A 25094-nucleotide genomic window follows, 5' to 3' on the forward strand; every position below is an offset into this window, starting at 1 on the left:
AGGATGGAAATGGGTCGGGTACGGACGATCCGATTATTTGTAATGCCATCCAAATCAGACCCGAAATCCGTGGATCCGACTCTCCCAAGAATGACCCGTTCGACCCGATTATTTTTATTAATTTATAAAAATATAAAACTTGAAATCTATTCAAGCATATTTATGTACTCAAAAACAATATAAATAATAGTTATATGTAGATTTTATCTTTGAAAAAGATCAGAAAATAATTTAAATATAAAAATTATTTTAAACGTATATTAAATATAGTACTCTCTCCGTTCTAAACACAATATTAAGTGATGTGATTGGAGAGAGAAATTATTATTTATTTTTTATTTGAGTGATGTGATGAAATAAAATGAATTATATATGTATATAAATATTATTAATTATTTCTAAATTTAAATATATTGCAGTGTATTTTGGACAAACAAAAATTAAAATATTTGCAAGTGTTTGGGATTGAGGGAGCAATACATTAATTTCTAACCACAACTCTAGATTGCAACCAAAATGTTTGTTTTATATTTCTAGTTTGAAATAATTTTTATTGTTATATACAAAAATTCATATTGTTATAAAAAAAATTAATATTGTTATTTAATCCTGACTTTTATATATTACTCTCTTTCCTAGTGGATTCTTTATGTCATATTAGTTAGATAGCATTTTACAATAAAAATAGATAAAAATGTAAAATAAAATATTATAACAAATTTATTAAAAAGAATAATAAGATAAGTTTAAAAGAGTAATGAAGAATTAATTATTATTTGTTAGAAATAAAAAAAAATTATAAAATTATATTTAAAAAATCATTATAAATAAATAAATTATAGTACATAAATTTAATAGATATAAAAAAATAAATACTCCTTCAATCCCAAAAGTATAGTTTTATTGTGTTGGACACACGATTTAAAAAATATTAATATTATAATATTATATTGGTGGTAGTAAAAAAATGAATAAATAATTTTTTTGCCAATTAATATAAAAAATAGTGGCAATTGTGTAATAATAATGAAAAAATATAGATAATTTTATAGGGATATAATATTTATGAAAATGAGACTATTATTTTAGTACATACAAAAATGACAAACAAAACTATTGTATAGAGACGAAAAAAATATAATATATATTTTTTTAAGGAATAATGTGTCAAAAAAAATATTTAAAAGAGTATAAAAAAAATTATTATAAATAAATAAATTATACATAAATTTAATATATATATATATATATAAAAAAAACAAATATAACATAATTATATTTTTTAGGAATAATGTGTCAAAAAATATTAAAATGAAAAAAAGAAAGAAACATTCAAAATTGGATCGAAGCAAAGATTGTTCCGAACAAAATTTTGGGACGGGACAAAGAGACGCAAATACGCTCGTCATGTCCCGTCCCAAGGCCAAATTGAACTAAAATCTCTGCGATTTCGTGAATCTAAAACAATTGCTCAAAATCTCTTTTTTCTTAAAATTGTACATTAATTAGATCACGGCGCCCTTCACGAGTAGTCATTGAATGATTTATCGACCAGCTGGTTCTAGTCTGTTCCTTCAAATCATTTTTTTCAACTAAATCGCTCGCCCGACTCCGTCTTCCTCGAGACGAATCGAAATTCAACGTCGACTCGTATTGTCGAGCATCGTCAGGGTGTAGTTCCTTCATCTTTCTAACAGCTAAATCCCGCAAATCCATTCGAGAGCGGACGCTACACTGATGAATAAAAGCTCTGAGCACGGCGCTATCAGGCTTAACCGGCATTGTCTCGAAGAACTCCAACGCTTCCTCGAGACATCCCGATCGAGCCAAAAGATCGACCACGCAACCGTAATGTCTCATCGAGGGAACGAATTTGTAGCCCCGACAAACACTCTTGAAAAACCTCCAACCTTCTCGGATCATCCCGGTGTCGCTACACGTCGATAATATCGCAACAAAAACAATATCGGCGGGTTCCACGTTCTCCTTCCCCAAGTCGTCGAAAAGGGCGACGCACTCGGTCGAGACCCCCCGCTCGCCATCCTCGTACCCCCCGATCATCGCACTCCGCATCATATCGACGAAAACATCGCGCGCGGATTTTGCATCCTGGAATTCGGCGTAGAACGATAGAAGCGCCGTCCCGACGAAGTCGCTGTCGAAAGCTAAAAATCCTTCTCGAATCGAGTAAGCGTGGAGCGCGGCGCCGAACCCTATATTCCGAGTCGAACCACAAGCCAACAAAAGCGCCACGACGGTCGCAGCATTAGGCTTAACAAAGCTCGATCTCATGGTTTTCGACAATTTTAGAGCTTTGTAGCCGTACCCGTTTTCCGAATAGCATCCGATCATCAAGTTCCACGACACGACATCCTTATCAAATATCGATTCAAATAGAGATTCTGCGTCGTCGATCCTACCGCACTTCCCGTACATCTTGACGAGAGCGTTCTTCACGATAGCGCCATCTTGTCCTAATTTAATCGCGAGGCTAAAACCCGACGAACCCACAATCGGTTTCCGCAATTGAGCGCAAGACGACACCACGCTTGCCAACGTAACTTCATTCGGATAAACATCCACCCATTTTTCGTCGAGAAACAACTCCAACGCGTCCTCCGCAAATCCATTTTCAGCGTACCCTTTAATCATAGCCGTCCACGAAACAAGATCAACGGCGCCAAACTCATCGAACGCCAAACGAGCGTCGCGGATGGATCCACATTTAATGTACATATTGACAAGCGAATTCGACAAGAAAGGTACAACCTTTATCCCATTCTTGATCACATTTCCATGAACCCATTTCCCCTGATGCAAAGCCCGTAATTTGGCGCACGCCGTTGCTAAACTCGCTAATGTTCGACTATTCCCGTCGACCATGCAATCGCGCATTCGATTAAACAGCAGTAGCCCTTCTTCGGCGCAGCCGTTCTCGACGTATCCAACAATCATCGAAGTCCAACAAACGACGTTCCTTTCCCCGATCATTTCGAAAACCTTCCTCGCGGCGTCGATTTCTCCACATTTTGCGTACATATCTACGAGCCCCGACAACACAAAGCTATCGAAGCTCCCGACATGAACTACATTACAATGAACCATCCTCCCTTCGCTAAAATTCGTCGATTCGGCGCAAGCCTTCAACACGATCGAAAACACGACATTGTCGGAAATTAAAAACCTCCTCCTCATAAGCCTATGAAATTCAATAACCTCAGAGTATAAATCGTTCAAAAAATACCATCTTATCATCACTTTAAAAGCTTCAAAATCTGGGTCAGGCATTTCGTCGAACACGTTGCGGGCATTCCTCGATTGGCCGAATTGACCATACAATCCGACCAATTTGTTCTTCAGTAATGGATCGTTGGCCTCGCCGGTGACGATCAGAAGGGCGTGGATGTTTCGGAGGGAAGATAGGGTTCTGCAGATATTCAGGAGACGAAAAAAGGGGTTCTCCGAAATGGTTTTGATTGATTCGAGCTCGAGATTGTGCGATGGCAAAGATGACCAGGAAGTGAAGTGAATTTGGGAATTGGGGGATTTGAAACGGCTGGCGATTGCTCTGCGGAACCACGAAGATGATTTCATGTTTCATGTCTGGTTATGGACTGAATCAAAGCAGGTTTTGCTCCATGCGAGGGTTTTTTTTTTTACTCAGTCGATGGCCGTTGGTGAGCGGCTGCCCGCCAAGGGTAAAATTGGTAGAAGAAATTTACCGATTCAATTTTTAATATATACTTACTTCTCCCCACGTAATTTGTCGCTTTATTTTCTATTTTTTAATTTTCGTTTTTCCACGTAACTTGTTATTTCTATTTTTAAAAATACAATTATGCACTTTAATTACCTTTTAAATTTTAAATTTTATAATTTTCTTAATTTTAATTAAATTATTTATTTATCTTAATCTTAATCTATAATTATTTTAACTAAATAAAAATTATTTTTACTAATACATTTCTTAATTATTTACTAATTATACTTTACCTAAATTATTCTCGTGTCTACACTAATGCACTCATATTACATGGGACGGAGGGAGTATATTATATATATATAAATATATATTCTATTGTATTTTTATTTTTTTAAAAAAAGATAATGTTTAATTAATATACAAGTTTATATTACTGATAGAATTTTAATGCATATTTTTAATATTGTTACTAATATTAAATTTTGAAAAATAGATCAAATATATGTAATATATCAAATTAAAATATTTTTGTAGTATTTTACAAAAATTCTATAACTCTAGAAAATATCTATGGAAGAGTACAAGAAATAATTATTGTTACAGATATATTTTTGAAATATTTGATAGTATTGCTTATCACTGGTATTTTTTTTTTATTTTTATTTTTAGAATTTTAATACAAAGAAAATAAGTTTTTTCTAGTTTATATTTAAATTTTACTTTTTTTTTTTTTCCTGTAAAATACTATAGGTGTATTCCTCAAACAAATTTATTTTTGACAAAACATAGAATATATATACACTTACACCTGTTCGAACTTTTTCAAGATTTCGAGTAAAAATAAATTATAGACCCGTAAATAAATGATTTTTTTTTTTCAAAATACTATTAACGAACAATATAATAATAAATTTTACAAAAATATAAATTATATTAATTATATATACAATAAATGAAATATATATGTCTCGAAAGGGATGACCAACTAGTGTGACAGTATGTGACAGTAGATTGTGCTGTAGAGTCTAGTTTGTAATACATATCTTGACTATTATATAATTTTACAATATCTTAACTATTATGAAACCAACAACTCAATAATAATAACTAGAAATTCAAAATGCGAGCAAGATTACAAAAAATTTGATTAGAATTTATTAGAATTAAAATAAGATGGAGTAATTGTAGAAAAAAGAATATGAGAAAAAGATTAAATTAAATTTTAATATACATAATAATAATTATGTGCTTTAAAAATAATTATGAATTTTAAAGGCAATTATTTTGATTGTGATTTCAAAGTAACATTGTTTGTTTTTTTTTTTTTTTGTACCATTTTCTATAAATATATTATCTCCGTGAATTTATAAAGTTTACATTTACTTTTTTGTATTATTTTTTTAATATTAATGTTATATTAAAACATAATATAACTTAAAAGGAAAATGACAATCATACTTCTAGTAATGTATTATAATATAAATATAATAATATTTGTATAAAATATTATATAAATAAAAAAATATTTTTAATTAAAAATAATGATGTAAAATATAAAGATAACTTATTAAGTTGCCTGAAATAGTGTTATTCTATTTCTCAAAATACTACATTAACATACTATTAAAGAGAAAAAAAAAAAAAAAAAACTCAAATAACATTGTGTGTATTTATTTGTGAAGTTCAGTTTTTATTTTGATTTTAAATAATAATTTTTTGAATTGAAATAATTATTTGATCTAAAATAAATATGCATTAATATAATATTTTTTAAATATAAAATTAAATTTTAATATGATATAATAAATAAAAAATAGTACTCCCTCCGTCCCGATGCAAAGTTGTCGTTTACTTTTCGCACGTAGATTTTTAAATATTAGTATTATAATGAGTTGTAGTAAAAAAGACGAAAATACTCCTATTAGTAATGTGTAATACAAAAGTAATGATATTTGTTTAATATAGTGTAAGTTGAAAGAGTATTTATTATGTCAGGTAGCAGTACAATTACTAAATTAGAAAATGACAACATGAAATATATATATTTAATTTAATATTTTTTATTAAAAAAATTAAATAATAAAATCAAAACCAAAATGGTACAAATAAAGTCACTCTTTATTATAAATTTCAGATAAGCTTTTATAGAAGTGCAGCGTACCCTATAAAGGTTGAAATTAAAGCTCCACTTTTCCACCGAAAAAGCGCAAAAAATTCCCCATGACTTCAATTCTTCACTCCTCCATTTGCAGTTGCAGTTGAGTTGCAGGTCAATTAACAATTAGAAGAAGAAGAAGAAGAAGAAGAAGAAGAATGGAGAAATTAGGTATGGCGAAAATGGGGAGCATCAAATCCGGAGGCTTCTGGCTCTCCAACAAGGCCAAGCACGAGCTCTCTAACATCACTCAAGACCTCTCTGTACGCTCTCTCTCTCAATTTGCTCACTCTTTTATTTATTCGGTTTAATTCTTCCACAATACACCAACACGATTAATTAGGGTTTCTCTTTCTCTCTCTCTAGATAATAGATTGAATCTTCTATGGCTGGACTTAATCGAGGCTGAAATTGGAAAAAAAAAAAAAAAAAAAAGAAAAATGTACTGGCCTTTTGTTGAAATAGTTAGTACTGATTTTCGATTGTATGTATTGAGCTAATAATAATTACTGTGTTGGCGTTGGCGTTGGTGTTGGTGTTGTTAATGGCGGTGCAGACAGTCTCCAACATTGTCGAAGAAAAAGCAAAATGGATATTTAACAAGCTCAAAGGTGTGAAATCTTTCATTTTGAAATTTCTCTGCATATTGCAATCATTTCTTGTAGTATATTAGTATAAGATAGAGGTTTATGAACTTTATTGAAAGAAAATAATCTAATAATAATAATATATTAAGTATTTGATACAAGCTTGTCCAGACATAAAGTAGACAATTACTTTTGGCGCGATGTAGTTAAAAATAGTGTAATGACATTTTTGCTCATGCTTTTTGGTGTAAAAGTAATGGTTTGATGTAAACTAATGGTATTTGTGAAAAGAAGTGATATATTTAATGAAATATTTACTTTGTAATTGAACGTCCCAAAATAGAAATATGTATATTTTTTAACTGGACGGAGAGAGTATTATATTTTGCAATGAAAAAATATTTTGTCATACTTAAATAGTCTCTAAAGAAATTTATAGTAAATTGAAAATAATGGGGATGGCACTACGCTGATCACATCAGCACATGTTATATATACAAACAACACATATTAGTATTACACACAACGCATGTTGTGTATAATAAAGGTATTTGATGTTTTTTAATAATAACAGCTAAAATCAATTGTTGTGTATGTTGTATGAGACTATAACATGTGTTGTATTTGTATTATATTAACATATACAATGTGTTGTTAATAATGTGTGTAGTCTGTAGTAATATTATATGTTGTCAGATATCACATGATGTGTTGTTGAGACCATAACATGTGTTATATTTGTATTATATTAACATATACAATGTGTTGTTAATAATGTGTGTAGTCTGTAGTAATATTATATGCTGTCAGATATCACATGATGTGTTGTTGAGACCATAACATGTGTTATATTTGTATTATATTAACATATATACAGTGTGTTGTTTATAGTAATATGTGTTATCTAATAACATACGATGTGTTAAATTTAGCACGGTAGCAGCCGCAATAAATAATAGTCCAGCTATCCACTTAATAGTAAATCATTACTAAAAAATAGAAATATTTTTTAATAACAAAAAAAAAAATATAAAGTATAAATTTGTTAAAACGACGTTACTAACAAATATTGGCTTCGATCATACAGGGAAGCCATTAAAAACGTTGCCGGAGCTTCTGCAAGATAACAATATTCCGAGGGGTATTTTTCCGAAGAACATTTTAGCTTACGAGTTTGACAGGGCCAAGTCGAGGCTAACGGTTCACTTGCCGTACGCGTGCGAGGCGAGCTTCAATGACTCGTCGCCATTAAGGTACGGTTCTCGTGTGAAATGCATTCTCCTCAGAGGAAAGATGATGAGCGTGGAAGGGATGAAGATGAAGGCAAATGTCCTAGTTTGGACAAATGTCACGAGCATCGCCGTCGAGGGCGCCAAATCGGAGAAACTTTGTTTCATCGCTGGCGTAAAGAAGTCGAGGCCTAAGGACACTTATACCGTGCCCCGGGAAGGTGTCCGAATCGACAATTTTTGAGAGTAGGTTTTGGTTGTTTTTAAGGATGTTTTTATGAGAAATTGATTCTAACATTTTTTTTCTTCTTCGGGTGTGTTTGTTTGAAGGATTTGTGAAGATTTCCGTTGTTCATCCCATTTTTCCCTTAAAAAAATATCAAATCAAAAATCTATTTTTTATTTTTTATATTATATTAAAAATCAATTTTACATTCAAAACATTACATCAACGCCTATTTATATCACATTATACAACTATTCAAATTTAAAATTTTTACTATTCAAATTCCAACTCAAAATTCAAACCCCCAAACAAACACACTTCGTGTAATACGAAAACTTATCAATAGGTCTCAGTAACGTAGTATTATTCTTGTTGAGACATGCTTACAAATTATTATATCGTATGATATTATTATAGTTTTTACATTTTATGATTTAATTTTTTATATTTTTTTAGGAAATTATCTTTCGTCCACTTTTAAGATTTATATTTGCTTTTAGATATTAATATTTAAAAATACACATTCAATATAAAAAATATATTTTTTACTACAATTATGTCATTATTTTTCTAGTCAGCTAATGTTGTACAATCTATTAATAATAAATAGTTTAATCAATTCAATAATAAATAATTTGTCACTATTTTTTTATTTATTATAATTTATCAATTATTTAATATATTTATTCTCATTTATGTACAATATATTAATATTAAAATATTATTATTTTTTAATTTATATATTTAATCAAATTTATATAATTTTACTTAACATGAGCATTTTTTAAAAAAGACTATTTCTTGTAACTTTGCCTTAAATAATCTCATTTTTTTCTATTTTAGTTTGTTCAGTCAATTTTGTCATTTTATTTAAGGTAAAACTATATATTGCTCTTTCATTCATTTGTAAAGAGCCAAGCTTATTTTTGGATAATTATATTTAATATTAAAAATATTTTTATATTTATATAATTTTTTTTATAAATATTATTTTATTATTATTATTATAATACATTAATTAAAATATTTTTATTATTTTTTAAATTTGTATTATATTTTGATATACTAATTAATATTAAAAAATTAAAATAAAACTCTCGACCTGTCACGTGCCAGACAGGATTCACCGGATGAATAGCCAGTGGAAGTAAAATCAACGATAATCTGTAACACATACACAATTACACTGTACTGGGTGGGCACTGAAACGACGTCGTTGTGGGGCCACCAGCAGACCAGCTCAATGGAACCCTAGCGAATTGGTGAGAACGAAACCGCCCGCAGACAGAGCTGCTTTTAGGAGCTGGACTTTCACTCGCAAATGGCGATTTCAGGAGATCTTAGGGTTTCTGCAGCTCTCAGCCCTTATAGGTTCAATCCCCTCCGCACTACTTCTAATTTCCCTCATTCCAAGGTGTGCTTACTGAATTTCACTCGGATTCCTGTTAATTAGTTCAATTGGATTGTGCAGAATCTTTCGCCGTCTATTTTGCACCATTTATGGTGTTGAATTTTCGTTGTGAATTTGAATGAATATTGTTGGCGCTGTTCTTAATGCTTGCGATTGCTGTTCAGTATCTGTAGAAAATGCTCCATAGGGATAAGCTTGTCCGCGTCTGTACATTTTCATCACTCTTTTTTTTAATAGCAGTTTTAGCTTGCTTGACCTTGATTAATCTTGTATATGTTGTATTTCCATGGTGGAATTACGTAAAACGAATTGTTGTAGCTATTGTGGGAAAAATAAAAACTATGAACAAAGGATATTGCTGAAATGTTCGAATTTAAGTTTATATTGAATTGCTTTCAGGAATATTTCAAAACAGATTAGTCAATACTCTTTTTTGTTTAATCTGTGAACCACTCTTTCGAAATGTCTCCGAATTTCACATAATTTCTTACTATTTGCGGTAGAATTTCATAGATTCTTTAAGACGAGAGAAAATGCCATAGCAATTGTTGTTAATCCTCCATCAAATCTTGCAATGTTCTTCGGAACCATCAAACTATGAACCGCTGATGCCTATTTGTGTCAACTTCACTTGACAAACATCGAACACAGATTCGCTTCAACTGTAAATAAATCGGCTAGAAGTTGGTAGCCAACATTTAACATTTAGGAACCACGACTCTTTACCTCTTTATTATGGATTGAACTGTTGTGAATTTGAGCATAGACCTCGACAATTTTCTTTGCTTCCGTTTGAATTTTAAGCAGCCGTTCTACCTAATTCATTATTGACTTATCGAAAAATTTGCTGTTGGGTGTGATACTTTTTGTCCACAAAAAAATATGCTTATATATGTTGGACATAAGTTTTTCTCCTTCCGTCCCATATATTATGTCTTTGTTTTTTTCGTCCTACATATCATGTTACTTTTTTTTGAAAAAAGGTAACATAACTAATTACTTATCTTAATAAAAAATTATTTGTATTATATTGTAATTATTTTTACGAGTACATTCTTAATTATTTACTAATCGTACCCCTCTTAATTTCCATGTCTATAGTAACTATGACATTATATTTCGAACGAAATGAGTAATAAATATAATTATATTAGTCGTCTGTGACATAAAGTAAGAGTATTTTGGAAAGTGTGAGTAAGTTAACGAGGTGAGAAATGTTTTTAGATAAATTGAGTGTATAAATAGTTTGGCATATTTGTAAATAAGATTAATGTTCAAAATGTATAAATTAAAGAATATATAAGAGTTATTTTTATTATAAATAAAAATTGCATATTTTGCCGATAAACTAAAAAAGAAAACATGGATTGGCGCTCAAGGAGTATTAGTTGAAAAATGCTTACATAGCTGGGGATGGTTTGAAATATGAATTTCTTACACATTTTTCCCCTTTTGATCATGTATAGTACTTCTCGAATTCTCGGATATTTTGGGGACTAGAACGATTACTATGATTGTTTTAATCGGTGAAATAGGAACGTTCTTTTTTATGACATTATTGGCCAGTCATTCGTGTTTAATCAGCGATCTTATGTTACTCAGCAGGTGACTTACAATGTGTTTTCCAATGGCGCATCTAAAGCCGTCGAGACAATGTCGAAACATTCTCGTCCCGCACCCGATGCTCATTCCACCCGTTGTCAAGCTCAGCGCCCTCTCGGAATATTTGGAGAAGAATTTAACTTTTCGCAAAACCCCTTCAGCCAGGAAGTCGAGAATTTCCTTCTCAACGCAATCAACATGAACTTCTTCCAGCGATTGAACCTTGCGTGGAAAATCGTATTTCCGTCGGTGATTTCCCGAAGAAACTCCAACGCCAACATCGCCAAGCAACGATTAAAGATGATTCTTTTCTCCGATCGCTGCGCCGTCAGCGACGAAGCCAAAAAGCAGATTGTAAGCAATGTCGTCAGCGCATTGTCTGATTTTGTTGAGATTGAATCGCGCGAGAAAGTCCAGCTCGGCGTCTCGACTGACCCAGATCTCGGCACCGTATATTCCGTCACTGTCCCAGTTCGTCGGGTGAGATCAGAGTACCAAATGGATGACGAAACTGGATCCATTACAAACATCGAGTACCGAGACAACGGCGGCGACATGTCTGGTTCTGTCGATGTTAAATTCGACTTTTACATGCCCGGCGAGACTTCTTCTTCCTCCGACTTTAGCGTATGAAGCTACTCGATGTGGAGAAGACAGGTATGTTGCTCGGTAATTTCTTCGTCTTCTTTGCCTTTCCTCGTCTTGATCGCTTTACGTATTCGGGTTTTGCCGTTCATACCGTACAGAAAAAATATCGATGTATATATTTGGAAAGTTCTTACATTTTTAGGTGTCATATTTAAGGAAAATCTCTAGTCTCTTTACTTGTACTTAGAGCGGTTAAACAAGCAGAGTAGCTCGCGAGCTAAACTCAGACTAGATTCGTAAACAGAGCTCGATTCGACTCTTTTATAGAAGTAAAAGTCGAAAATAATTATTTTTATAAACAATCTAGTTCAAGTTCGGCTCACGGTAGTTCGATTAGGCATAATATATTTATATTATTTTATATTGATATATTCTAAATAATTTTTTATATCAAAATTTATATTCATTAATCAAATTTAAATATTTTATAATAATAAATTATGAATACAATTAAATATATTAATTTATATATAAAAAATATATATAGAATAGGTATAAACTTTGAGCCGAAGCGTTTGAGTCTTACGATTTTTGTATATTTCATTTTAATGTTTTTTTTTTTAAAAAAATTATTATTATAAACTAATATTAAAATATTTATAATTATTACCTAAATTACAAATATATTGTTAAATATATAAATCAAAAGACATAAATATCAATTTTGTTTAAACACTTCTACTAATCAATAAAATATTATTATTATTCCGTAAGAAATGACATGGTAGTGTGAAAAGTAAACTTGTCCCGGTGTCATGGATTCAAACTCTGACATTTGGACCTGCCAAATATGGTTTGACTAATGTAAGTTCGGACCAGTTGTAATTGTCATTCCTAATTCAGAACTTATTTTTTCATATCATGTATATTACATTCAAATTTTATTTTTCAATGTAATGTGTAGTGTTACATTAATTTTTAATTTAAATTTAAGCTCAATTTATACTCCCTCCGTCCATCGGCTATCTATCTGTTTACTTTTTGCACGTAAATTTTAGTATATTAGTATTCTATTGATATATGGTGCAATTGATATACAGAAAGACTATTATACTTTAACATTTATGATATTAAATAGTGTTATTTTATGACATTCGTGTAATATTATATAAATGGTGAACTAATTTTATATTTTAGTGGAATGTACATTTATTAAAAAAAAAAAAAAAAGAAATAGTACATTTGCGATGGACAAATTAAAATGACAAAATGAATAAATTGGAGGTGAACGAATGAAGTATAAAATTTGGAATGTTTTGAATTTGTAAAAATTGATGAGAATGTTAAAAAATAATTATTTTAATTTAAAATTTTATTATTAAAAATTATAATTTAAAACCAAAATTTTATAAGTAAACCCACTCAATAGGAATATTTTATTAATAAATAAAAATATATAACAATTTGTTATATTTTGACCGATTTTATAGTCAATTAAAAAATAGTAATATTTTCTTAATAAATAAAAATATATAAAAATTTGTGATATTTTTTACTTTTAGCTTTAGATACGGATAAATTTATAATTTAATTAAAAATTAAAAATATTAAATATTAAAATATAATTATTTTATTAAAATAAAAAATACTTTACAAAGATAATAAAAAAACTATATTTCTAACGCTATTATTATTAAAAAATATAGTATAAGGTTAATTTACAAAAAAAATATAGTACTGCGTCGTTCCGACGCAAACTTTCTCCGATTAAATCTCATCCGTCCGCCGCTTGACGACACCAATCAACGGCTGAGGATCTCTGGCGTGGGCCTGGTTTTCCCCTTCCCCGTAAAGCCCTAAATTCTCCTTTTATATTTGATACCAATACGCAGCAACGTATATGCTTTCACACCACACCCTCCAAACAAACTGCACCTCTCTCTCTCTCTGAACCGATTCTGCTTATTGTTGTAGAAACAGCTGCTGTTGAGGATGTCGGACGAGGAGCATCACTTCGAGTCGAAGGCTGACGCCGGAGCGTCCAAGACATTCCCACAGCAGGCGGGGACTATTCGTAAGAACGGATATATCGTCATCAAAGGCAGGCCTTGCAAGGTTTGATTTCATTTTTTAATTCGTTTGTTTGTGTAATTTTCTGGTTCAATTCAGTGTCGGTAATTTCGGTGATGAAACTGTATTGATTGATTGTTAATCGTTTGTTTCTTTGTGTAGTTTTTGTTTCAATTCAGTGTCGGTAATTTCGATGGTGAAACTGTATCGATTAATTGTTATTAAAGGCTTGGTTTGTAAAGTTTGATTTTATTGTTTAAATTGTTTGTTTGTGTAGTTTTTGTTTCAATTTTGGTGTCGGTGATTTATTTTGTGAGATTGTATCGATTGATATGAATTTTGTTGTGGAGTTGTATGGATTTGATTGAAATTTTTTCAAGTGATTTAGGTACTGTTAATTTTATGGAAGTTGGTTTGGTTGATTAGATGTTGGTTTGCGTTATTGTTGATCTGTATCGCACTTTTTGGTTGATTATTGCTGCAATTTTGGACATAACGTTTTGTTGAATCTTTGGATTGTACAAGTCAATATGATTTGTGTTACATCGAAACTATTGCGTTCAGATAGGTTTTTGCAGTTTTGGAATTTTTGGAAATAATAGAAGTTTGACTATTTGATATGATGTTGTATGTGAGGTAATAGAGATTTGATGTGAAGTTTACACAGATGATTATTGTCAAAAAAATTTAAAAGTATGTTCTAAACAGAATATATATGTGTTTGGTTAAAGTTTTGGATTTGTGTTTTGTGTTTGGTTAAAGTTTGGATTTGGATTTTGTGTTTGTGAATAATAAAATTTTGAATTGAAAAAGTGTTTGGTTGATATATATAGGTGATTGATACGATGTTTTGAATAAAATTTTAATTTTATTTTTGTAATATATTAAAAAAAAAATAAGTGTTTGATTTGATGGTTTTGATAAGGAATTTTTCGGAAATATTAGAAACTAAAATCCAAATACACCCTTCGTTCTTAACATTGATTATATCAATGAGCATGTTTTGAATTGTTTCTTTATTAATATATTAGGGCAACTTTTCGTACTTATTTATGCAATTTGAGGGTTTTGTTGTGCTTTAGGGGTGTTTTGTATTTGTAAAGAAAATGAATGAAAACTATGTTTGAATGCATGTTAATTGAAAAAATATTTTGGATGTTTTATGAAATACAGGATAGACGACGTGGAATTATAGTCCATTTGAAATATCATATAAAAAAACTTTATAGTTTATTTATTTAATTTTCAAATTTAAAGAATAAAGAACATAGAAAAACCACTGTTGATTCTTGCATTGGTGTCATTCATTAGAGCCGAAATAGTTCTAGAATATTTTATATAGATGTGTTCCAAGAAATGTTCTTGCGATTAACCTTCAAGATTTACTGTTCTACTCCGAATGAAAATATTCAAACTATTGGTTTTCAAACAAATTGCTGGGGGTTTACTTTTGTTGATAAATACATGTGCTAATTCTTGTTTAATTATGTTTGACAATTTCACCATGTTCTCGGAATTCCTTTTTATGGTGTAGGTTGTGGAGGTTTCTACTTCCAAAACTGGAAAGCACGGCCATGCCAAGTGCCATTTTGTTGCAATTGACATCTTCACTGGGAAGAAGCTCGAAGATATTGTCCCTTCTTCCCACAACTGTGATGTATGCATATCTTGTGTAGTTCAATCAACATTGCCTTATTATTAATATGGCCTCTTTGTTATAATATTTGTTTTGGAAATTTAGGTCCCACATGTCAATCGCACTGATTACCAGCTTATCGATATTTCTGAGGATGGATTTGTATGTGACCTTTTTTCTTTTCCATTTGTTAATTGTGTGTGTGTGTGTGTATATATATAAATATATATTTTTTTTTCTTTTTTGAGTTACTAATCCTTTTTGACCTAATCTATAGGTGAGCCTGCTCACTGACAATGGCAACACTAAGGATGATCTCAGGCTTCCAACTGATGAGAATCTGCTTGCTCAGGTTCGTCAAATTTCAGCTTTTATATGATGAGGTTTTATAATTTTAGGTGTTCTTGTTTAAAGTACAAGGAATCTTGAAAGTATTATAGGGAGAGGGAATGGTGTCTTGTATGGTTTTGTTGACTTTGTAAGTTTTGATGAATATTGTATTTTTTCGATAATATTTTGAGAAAATATGTAGAAATAAAACACTAAGGTGTGTTCTTTTGAGGGTTTGGATTTTGTGTTTAGAATTTGAATAGTAAAAATTCTGAATTGGAATAGTTATATAATGTGATATAAATAGGTGTTGATATGATGTTTTGAATGCAAAATTGATTTTTAGTATAATATAGAAAATGAAAATTAGGTGTTTAATTTGATGTTTTTTTAAGAAAAAGATTTGTTGAATAGTAAAATTCAGGGTAGAAACCCACAAAAGAACACACACTCTTTTGATTAAAGCTAAAACCTCAATGTCTTTATGTTTATATATATGTGTGTGTGTCTTTACTATAGAGATTATATAATTGAGCCCTCAATTATATATATACAATCATTTGCCGTAGACTTGGATTTTTCAAGGGGATTTTATCTATGCGAACGTGTGGTGAGTATGTTGATGAAATCTGTTTGTATACAGATCAAGGATGGATTTGCGGAGGGGAAGGATCTTGTCGTGAGCGTTATGTCGGCTATGGGAGAGGAACAAATTTGTGCGCTCAAGGACATAGGCCCCAAGTAGTTTGCTATGCTTCCGAGCAAGTAAAGGTGAGTGATATATCTATATCTATATATAGATGAATCTAACGAGTTATGGGGAACTCCAACAGGCATCTTTTGTCATGTTTGTGTTATATATATGGGTTTGGGGGGTGTTATTGATGGTTTTTGGCCTCAGCTATTATGCCAAAATGTTACTCTTATTATGCTTTAATTTACTTTCTTTGTTTTTAATGTCATCACGCTTACATTATTATTATTATTATTATTGTATTTGTGAGGATAATTGTATGCCATGCCATTTTCACTTTATTGAGGTTTGATGGTTGTATGTTTTTTTTTTCTAAAAAAAAATGTGGTTGGATTTGATGTTTTTAATCTTTTTCTCATGTTTGTGTGTTTGTTTTTTTTTATTTGCAACTTTTGAAGCTTTAGGGAGTTTTGTTTATAGTAAAAAGTTAACTAGGGTGCAAGAATGTTATGTTCTATATAGAAAATAATGGTCTCTTTGGTTACCGTTTTAAATTCGGTGTTCACCTCACTTTATTTTGGGTGATACTATTTGTTATAAATATAATTAAAAATATATATATAATATACTATTCCGTTGGCTCTAATGGTTCTATTTATTTTTTTTCGTATTGATATTTAAATATTAATTATTATATCAAAATATAGTACAAATTAAGAAAAAATTGACTTTTATACCAAAAAAATATATATATATTTTTAATATTAAGTATAATGATACAAGCTGTAATTGTGACTCTCCGAGGTGGACGGATTTGCATTTTAATAATACGGGGGTTTGAACTCATGGTGCCGAGTCCCTTACTATTTTTCATACTTATCTATAGGCTTTAGATGTAGTCTTTTTTAGGGTGTGTTTGTTTGGAGGATTTTTTTCAAAATACACTATTTATTCTATTTTTTTTCCTCAAAAATATCAAATTAAATACTTATTTTTTTTTTATTTTTTATATTATAATAAAAATTTATTTTATATTCAAAACATCACATCAATACCTATTTATATCATATAATTATTCAAATTCAAAATTTTTACTATTCAAATTCCAACTCAAAATTCAAACCTCAAAACAAATACATCCTAATGAATTAATTTTTGGTGTATACGAGGAATTGCATAAATATATATTAATTTAATTTAAATATTTGATTTTTTTTTTTATTGAGAATTTGAAATTTTCTTTACTTATAAAAAAAGATTTTTTAAAAAAATCTATTATTATTTTGGAAATAACAGTAATTTGGAGAATTATCTTGACAAAAATACCCTCCAAACTGGGAAAAGCTGATGAATCACGGGTTGCTATCACGTGACTGTGGGGTTTGAAAAATGAAAAGAAAAAATTATAATTAAAATAAATAAGACAAATTGAGTGGGGCCTGCAAAATGGTCCTTCACTCACGGGTATTTCTACTGTTACTCTTTCTCTCTCTATTTTCTTTAGTAAATGAAACTTTTATTTTATTATACTATTATAAAGATAGTATTTTAAATTCGTTATATAGGAATTATTCCATTAAATTAAGATAAAATAAAATAATTTTTACATATAACAGTTCCAATAAGATATTCATTGAATTTCTTTTGGCAAAATTTTCAAAATTTACTCATCAATTTTTATTTTTTTTTAATAAAAAGAATATCATATCTAATATTTACTTAAATCATATTATACTAGTATTTTAATTCAAAACTTTTATTATTCAAATTTTAATTCAAAATTTCAATATACAAACAAACACACCAAAGAATAAACAAATACCTTAACCAGGAGTAATATTTTTTAAATAAATATATATTTGTACTTAGATTTATATTTACTTTTTATTTTTATTTCTTCACAAAAAATATATATTTATAACAAAAAAAATTTACATATTTTTTAAATTTATACAATTTAACTTACATTTCCTTATAAATATTCATAATCATTTACACATTCAATTTATATATATATATATATTTTTTCAGCTCATTAATTCATCAATACATTTATTAAAATATTTATATTTTATTTCATAATCAATTCATATAAAATTATATTCATAAAATTTGTGTACGAGCATATTTTTTTAGATTAGATGGAGTATATTTTATTAAAATATAACTTAAAATATTAAAGATGCATTTTAAATTTATTTTTTATCAACTAAATTTAAATATACAAAAACCATCTATGTGATTATTAGAGTGTTTAAATTTAAAAAGTAAAAAATTTAAATTAATATGATTATATAATATGATATAAATAAATATTAATATAGTATTCCGTCCGTCTCAAATAAGGTGCAATATTTACTTTTGGTATGAGTTTTTAAGTGGGTAGTATTAATTAGGATAATTTAGAAATTAAACGATGTGACAGACAGAGAAATATATATTTTATTTTTTTATTTAGATGATGTGAAGAGATAAAGTGTAGGGAAGAGATTAAATATAATTAATTATTTTTTATTTTAAAAATATTTCATGGAACATAATAAAAAAAAATGGAACTGAGGTAGTAATATTTTAAATATAAAATTACTTTTAATATAATATGAAAAATAAATATTTAATTTAATATTCTATTTTCAAAAATTAATGAATAGCAAAATTGGAACAAAATCTGAAATAAAATAAAATAAAAATAAAATAGAACACCTGTAAAATAGAACTTTCGAGTATACATCCAAAAGGTCGGCGGCTTGTCTTCTTCCTCCCTCCCTCCCGTTTCCTCTTCATTTTCTCTCTCTCTAGGTTTGGTCTTGTCTTCTCTCACTCTCTCTCTACAGTTCCAATAATGGTGTTGGTTATTGCAAGGCCATTGATCAATAACACATAAAACTTCACTTGTTAAATTGTTCCCCCTTACAAATTCTTCTTCTTCTTCTTCGTTACAAATTAATATATGTATATATATTCGTAATTGCAGCACAGTAGTATGAGATGAGAAACCATGGATGGCAGCTTCCTTACCATCCACTACAGGTCTCTCTCTCTCTCTCTCTCTCTCTCTCTCTCTCTCTCTCTCTCTATCTAGATCTATATATATATATATATATTTGATGGATTAATTTGGGAATTGGCAGGTGGTTGCAATGGCGGTTTTTGTGGCATTAGGGTTTGCTTTCTATGTGTTCTTTGCCCCTTTCTCTTCTGTGGGAATTAATGGAAATCATAAACAGCAACTCATCTACCACTTCATACTCATCGCCATTTACACTCCCCTCGTCAGTCTCTCTCTCTCTCTCTCTCTCTCTCTCTCTCTATATATATATATATATATCATATATGTATTGGTGTAAGCATCGTTGATCGTTGCATTCTTATTTGAGTTCGACTTAATTTAAGAGATTATTTATAGTTAATTTAAGAGATTATTTTATTTAAATTTAAAGTTAAATAATAATAACACTCTCCTGTTCCACTTTTTTTCATGTTTATAGCTGAAGTTTTTAGAGTAATATAATTAATAATTAATTAAAAAATATATATTACTAAAAATATGAAAACTGAACAATAAATATTTCTCCCTTCGTTCCATATGCCATGTACATGTTGTCGTTTCTGTCAGTCCGTACCATGTCACTTTCCTTTTTTGGAAAATAATTACACACTTTAATCGCATTTTAAATTTTTAAATTTTATTTTTTTTTAATTTTAATTAAACTAATTAGTTATCTTAATCTTAATTTATAATTATTTATATTATAGGATAATTATTTTCACTAATACATTCTTAATTATCTACTGTAACACAATGTAGCAGACACTGGGACGGAGGGAGTACTTCATTAGCCCTATATCTATACTTTTTAATTTTCGTTCATTCCACGTAATTTATTTTTTTTAAAAATATAATTATATATTTTAATAATATTTTAAATTTGATGATTTATATTTTTTTAATCTTAGCTATATTATTTAGTTATATAAATTTTAATTTATTTTTATTATATAATAATTATTTTTAATTATTTATCCATTATACTTTATTTAAATTTTACAGAAGAGTAATAATTTTTATTTATTAATAAATTTGTGTAAAACACTTAAAGTTAAGCATAATATTATAAAATATATGGTTATTAAATATAAAAAAAATATTAATTTAATTTTCTTTTAATCTTGATCTCATTCTTGAACCTAAGGAGTTAAAATTTGTATTTGTATTCAGCTCGTTTGTCTCGTTTAATTTAACAAACGAGCTCAACCGAGTTAATCTCGCAAATAATTCATCTGTTTTACAGTTCTATAAATTCCCGATCGTGTGTTTTTTCAGCTTTTGTCGTCTTTCGGATTGTACATTTGGTGTGCCGCCGTTGATCCAGCCGATCCGGGCGTGTTTCGATCAAAAAAATATACTGGCATTTCCGATAAGCATGGTCCTATGTTGTCTGAAGAGAAGACATCCTCTGCTCGTTGCTGCTACCGTGTCACGGCTGCGCTAGCTTCATTACCTTGTGTTTGTTTGCGCGAATCGGACAGTAAGTCCTCCGATCAACGGAGCGACGAAGATCAGTTGTACTTTTGCAGTTTGTGCCGAGTCGAGGTACTTAAGAATGTAAGAAAGAGTCGTTACGTCGCGGTATAAATGCATTGAAATTTGTTTGTTTGTAGGTTTTGAAGTATAGCAAACATTGCCGGGTTTGCAACAAGTGTGTCGACAACTTCGACCATCATTGCCGGGTAACATTCCGTGATTCTCTTTGAGAATTAGGGGTGTGTTTGTTTTGCGAAAATGTCAGGAATTTCTAATCATATGTCGTTTTGTTTTTGTTGTTGTCGTCGTTGTCGTTGTCGTTGCAGTGGCTAAACAATTGCATCGGAAAACGGAACTATCGCAAATTTTTCGCTCTCATGGTTTCGGGGCTTCTCTTGGTAAGACTCGATTCTGTGTCATTTTTATTAAATGATTATTTCACTTAAAATCTTAAACTTGTGTTCTTTTGTAGGTTTTGTCTTTTATTATTGAGGTTCTGTTTTTCCTCCAAAAATATCAGATAAAACAATTTTTTTTTTTATATTATAATATATGTTTATTTTATATTCAAAATATCATATCAAACCACCGTTCAAATTCTAACTTTCCTAAAAATTTGAATCCTTAACTGTTATATAATCAACATGTCCAATCAATACAATGTAAATTTACACCACATTAAATTATTAATTTTATCTAAAAATTTAATTTTATACAGATTTGCATCATTAATAATTATATAGTCAATCAGCAGTCTCTGCCTTAATTCGGACTTTTTAATTAGTCGACTGAGGGATATTTTTTTTCAGCTTGTGCTTCAATGGTCGACCGGGATCCTCGTACTCGTCCTATGTTTCCTCGATAGGAAGCAATTCGTCGTCGATATCAGCTCGAAGTTGGGAAGTAGTTTTACCGTGGTTTCTTTCGTGATTGTCGTGGTGAGCATTTGCTTTCTTATCGATTTTTTTTTTTAATACCGGATAATCTAATCTTTGCGTCATTGCGTAGGCTGTGTTCACCATATTGGCGATGATTGCGACGCTTCCGCTCGCTCAACTTTTCTTCTTTCACATTCTTCTGATCAAGAAGGTCGCTACCGTTGGCGCCATTTTTGTGTTTTACTTTCGGTCAAAATGTGTACATGGGTTTTTGAGAAATAAATACTTTTGCTTGTAATAGGGGATTACGACGTACGATTATGTTATCGCGCTACGGGAGCAAGAGCGACCATCTGGTCGTGAAGACGAGCATAGCCCTCAGATGTCGCCGGTGAGCTCTCTTACCGGAATAAGTAGCGTAAGCTCCTTCAACACCTTCAATCGGGCGGCGGCATGGTGCACGCCGCCGCGCTTATTCGTCGAAGATCAGGTACACATTTTTTTTTTTTTTTTAATGTTTTGCCTCGTCAACAAAGAACTCTAGTGGTAGAAAAAATATCAAAATTTCAGTATAATATGATCTGATGCCGAATTTTTTTTAGTACGATGTCGGTATATAATTTTGATATTTTTTTATATTTTAAACATTTTAGTATATAAAGAAAATACCATATACTATTTTCATATTTTGATCATAGTTACAATAATATATCGTAAATTCATATTTGCACATCAAAATTATTATTACCCGTCTTATAAGAATGATACTATTTGTCTTTTATTTCATTATATATTACGTTAAAAACATCTTTATATTTATATAATTTATTCTACATAGATCATTGTATTTGTATTATAAGATACTACTAGAGACACTCTTCTTATGAGACGAAGGTAGTATGATTTTTTGAAGTTTTTTTTTTTTTTTCCAAATTTAATTTTAACTTCGTTTTTTGGCATTAAACGATACATACTAATATCATATGAACAATCCGGTATACCAATTTATCAATACGGTATATTACATAGTATCTTTCATTCTGAATTTTTGGTATACCGATTGCTTAGTACCATATCCGTACGGTAAAGTACTATACTAAAAATTTTGATGAAGTATGTAATATAAATTTCAATATACTGTACTGAACCATCTCTACAAAGGACGGTTCGATGCTACCATTCAACGGCCTTAAGTGAGTTTCAACAATAGTATTCCGACGAGTATTGCAATTTTATCTTGCAGTTCGACGCGGTGCCTACGGACAACGGATCCATAACTTCATTTAGAAAGAAAACGACAACATCGGGCGAACAAGAAACCGTGAAAAAGCTTCCGGCACCCGTCAAGATAAGCCCGTGGACACTAGCTCGGCTAAATGCAAACGACGTGTCGAAGGCAGCCGACGAGGCGAGGAAGAAGTCCAAAATTCTACGGCCCGTGCCGAGGCTCGAACCGAAGTACTTAAACGACGAGACTGATGGCAAGCGCATTCGTTTGCCCGTCGAATCTTTGTCAACACTTCGACATAAAACCGTCGACTTGCCCGTCATTGCGGCTTCTTCGTCGGAGAGTAGTCTCGACTCTCCCGACATTCTTCGTTCAAGATTGACGTCGAGCATGGCTACAGCTACGGCTTCTCGAAACGACGTTGCGATCCCTTTCTCGAGATCGACCAGCGACGGGTACGATGCGTCGGGGGGAGAAGATAGCGATCGGGTCCCTACGCGGATCGTGCATCGATTGAGCGACTGGCGTAGCCTTCCGATTGTTTCTGGCTCACGCCAGAACATAGGAAGGTCTGCGCCTTTAAAATTATAGAACGGGTGAAACAGTTGTTTGATCTGAAATTATATATATATATATATATTGATGATTTTTTTTTATTTTTTGTAGGGTATGATGTTCATAATTATTATATGTTGTTTAACTTTATTTTATTATTATTTTTTTTAATTTTTTTTTATAGTATATTTTGTGTGTGATTTAACATATTGTCTGTATGGTTCACTATATTATTTTTGTTGTTTAGTTTTAATGTATTCGACATTTGCTTCAAAGTGTGGTCTAGTAATATGGGTATTGTGAAATATATATTATTTGTCTTAGATTTAAAAAATATCTATATATACATAAAAGTAAAATAAAAAATAAAAAAATAAAAAAACTAAAAAAATTAATAAAGATATGAAATATTATTAATAATATTTTTATTATTCTACTTTTCTTATAACAAAAATATGTAAATTATAAATATTAAACAAATACACTCTAGTTCAAGAGTGTGTTTTAATTTATATTGAGTATTTTATATATTTTTTAAAAGACTATATTGATTATTATGATTTTATTTACATAGATATTTCTATGAAAATTTTGAAGATTTACAAAATTTTAATAAAAAATATATATTATATATAATACTTTATGAGATAAAATAAATAATTAATGTAATATTTTTAAAAATGATTAATAAATGATATGGAAATTTTTAAAAATTTATATTTAAACATACTCTATCATTTTCGTTTAAGACATCATTATTAACATTTTTTTTTTACATTAAAAACATCAAAAATTTAAAATGCTAATATAACTTATGGTATGTTTTCTTATTTACTTTATCAATTGACCAATTAAATGATAAGTAAAAGAATTGTTTAGCGGTAAATAAGAGTACGCGGCAGCATGTTGATTGTCCTAATCAATACATGAAAAATGGATAAATAATATTATTTATTTTGTGTTTGTATTTAAATATTAATTATTATATCAAAATGAAATATAAATTAAAAAAGAAATTAAAAAAATACTTTCATTAGTTTTTTATAATACTAATAGATGAATATTTGTAAAAAGAAAAAAAAATTATATAAATATAAGGATATTTTTAATATTAAGGTGTGTTTGTTTGGGGGTTTGGATTTTGAGTTGGGATTTGAATGGTAAAAATTTTGAATTTGAATAGTTATATGATGTGATATTTTGAATGTAAAATTAATTTTTAATATAATTGTTAAGCACAAAAAATAATAATAATAGTAAGTGGCAGTAGGATTCTGGGTAGGGTCTGAATGAAAGCCAAAAGGTCTGGAGGTCGGGCAGAATAAAGGTCGGGAAAAGGAAGAAAGGTCGGGCGGAGTCTAAAAAAAAAAAGGTGTACCCAAGTCGGGTAAACCGTAGATCGGATGGAAGGCGAAGTCGGGCAGACGCGGAGGTCTGTCAAGAGGAAAGTCGGGCAGACGCGGAGGTCTGTCAAGAGGAAGGTCGGGCAGACGCGGAGGTCTGTCAAGAGGAAGGTCGGGCAAGGAAGATGTACGGACAGACGCGGAGGTCTTCGGTCAAAGACGGAGGGCGGCTGATGCGGAGGTCGGCCCAAGTGAGGTCGGGCGAAGAAGCAAGTCGGGCGAAGGACGAAGTCGGGCAAAAGAAATTTGGCAGTGGACAGGCAGGTCGGGTAAG

General features: G+C 30.2%; 5 protein-coding genes across 6 annotated transcripts; 4 read left to right on the forward strand and 1 right to left on the reverse strand.

Annotated features, from left to right (window-relative positions):
- Positions 1 to 1371: 1371 nt before the first annotated feature.
- On the reverse strand, positions 1372 to 3678 carry LOC127261804 (pentatricopeptide repeat-containing protein At2g03380, mitochondrial). The gene has a single exon (XM_051290208.1). It carries the CDS (start codon positions 3592 to 3594, stop codon positions 1489 to 1491), a length of 2106 nt encoding a protein of 701 aa, XP_051146165.1. The 5' UTR covers positions 3595 to 3678; the 3' UTR covers positions 1372 to 1488.
- A 2176-nt stretch (positions 3679 to 5854) lies between these two features.
- On the forward strand, positions 5855 to 8014 carry LOC127261792 (uncharacterized protein At5g01610-like). Its single transcript, XM_051290192.1, has 3 exons — positions 5855 to 6121; positions 6415 to 6469; positions 7533 to 8014. The coding sequence occupies exons 1-3, from the start codon at positions 6017 to 6019 to the stop codon at positions 7916 to 7918; spliced, it is 546 nt and encodes a 181-aa protein (XP_051146149.1). The 5' UTR covers positions 5855 to 6016; the 3' UTR covers positions 7919 to 8014.
- Positions 8015 to 9084: 1070 nt separating this feature from the next.
- On the forward strand, positions 9085 to 11863 carry LOC127261596 (cell division topological specificity factor homolog, chloroplastic-like). Of its 2 annotated transcripts, none has more exons than XM_051289865.1 (2): positions 9085 to 9314; positions 10914 to 11863. In XM_051289865.1, exons 1-2 carry the CDS (start codon positions 9222 to 9224, stop codon positions 11544 to 11546), a joined length of 726 nt encoding a protein of 241 aa, XP_051145822.1. In that variant the 5' UTR covers positions 9085 to 9221; the 3' UTR covers positions 11547 to 11863. The 2 variants fall into 2 exon arrangements, with proteins under 2 accessions (XP_051145822.1, XP_051145823.1); XM_051289866.1 differs by having other exon boundaries at positions 9087 to 9314; positions 10917 to 11863.
- A 1519-nt stretch (positions 11864 to 13382) lies between these two features.
- LOC127261749 (eukaryotic translation initiation factor 5A-2) lies at positions 13383 to 16595 on the forward strand. Its single transcript, XM_051290109.1, has 5 exons — positions 13383 to 13616; positions 15106 to 15228; positions 15313 to 15369; positions 15485 to 15559; positions 16181 to 16595. Exons 1-5 carry the CDS (start codon positions 13494 to 13496, stop codon positions 16280 to 16282), a joined length of 480 nt encoding a protein of 159 aa, XP_051146066.1. The 5' UTR covers positions 13383 to 13493; the 3' UTR covers positions 16283 to 16595.
- Positions 16596 to 19013: 2418 nt separating this feature from the next.
- LOC127261748 (probable protein S-acyltransferase 22) lies at positions 19014 to 23515 on the forward strand. Its single transcript, XM_051290108.1, has 9 exons — positions 19014 to 19261; positions 19363 to 19503; positions 20556 to 20825; positions 20894 to 20962; positions 21083 to 21154; positions 21566 to 21694; positions 21765 to 21845; positions 21936 to 22124; positions 22878 to 23515. Exons 1-9 carry the CDS (start codon positions 19220 to 19222, stop codon positions 23451 to 23453), a joined length of 1569 nt encoding a protein of 522 aa, XP_051146065.1. The 5' UTR covers positions 19014 to 19219; the 3' UTR covers positions 23454 to 23515.
- The last annotated feature ends 1579 nt before the right edge of the window (positions 23516 to 25094 follow it).

Source organism: Andrographis paniculata, unplaced genomic scaffold, assembly GCF_009805555.1.
Source record: "Andrographis paniculata isolate CXL003 unplaced genomic scaffold, ASM980555v1 Contig64END, whole genome shotgun sequence".
Classification (NCBI taxonomy): domain Eukaryota; kingdom Viridiplantae; phylum Streptophyta; class Magnoliopsida; order Lamiales; family Acanthaceae; genus Andrographis; species Andrographis paniculata.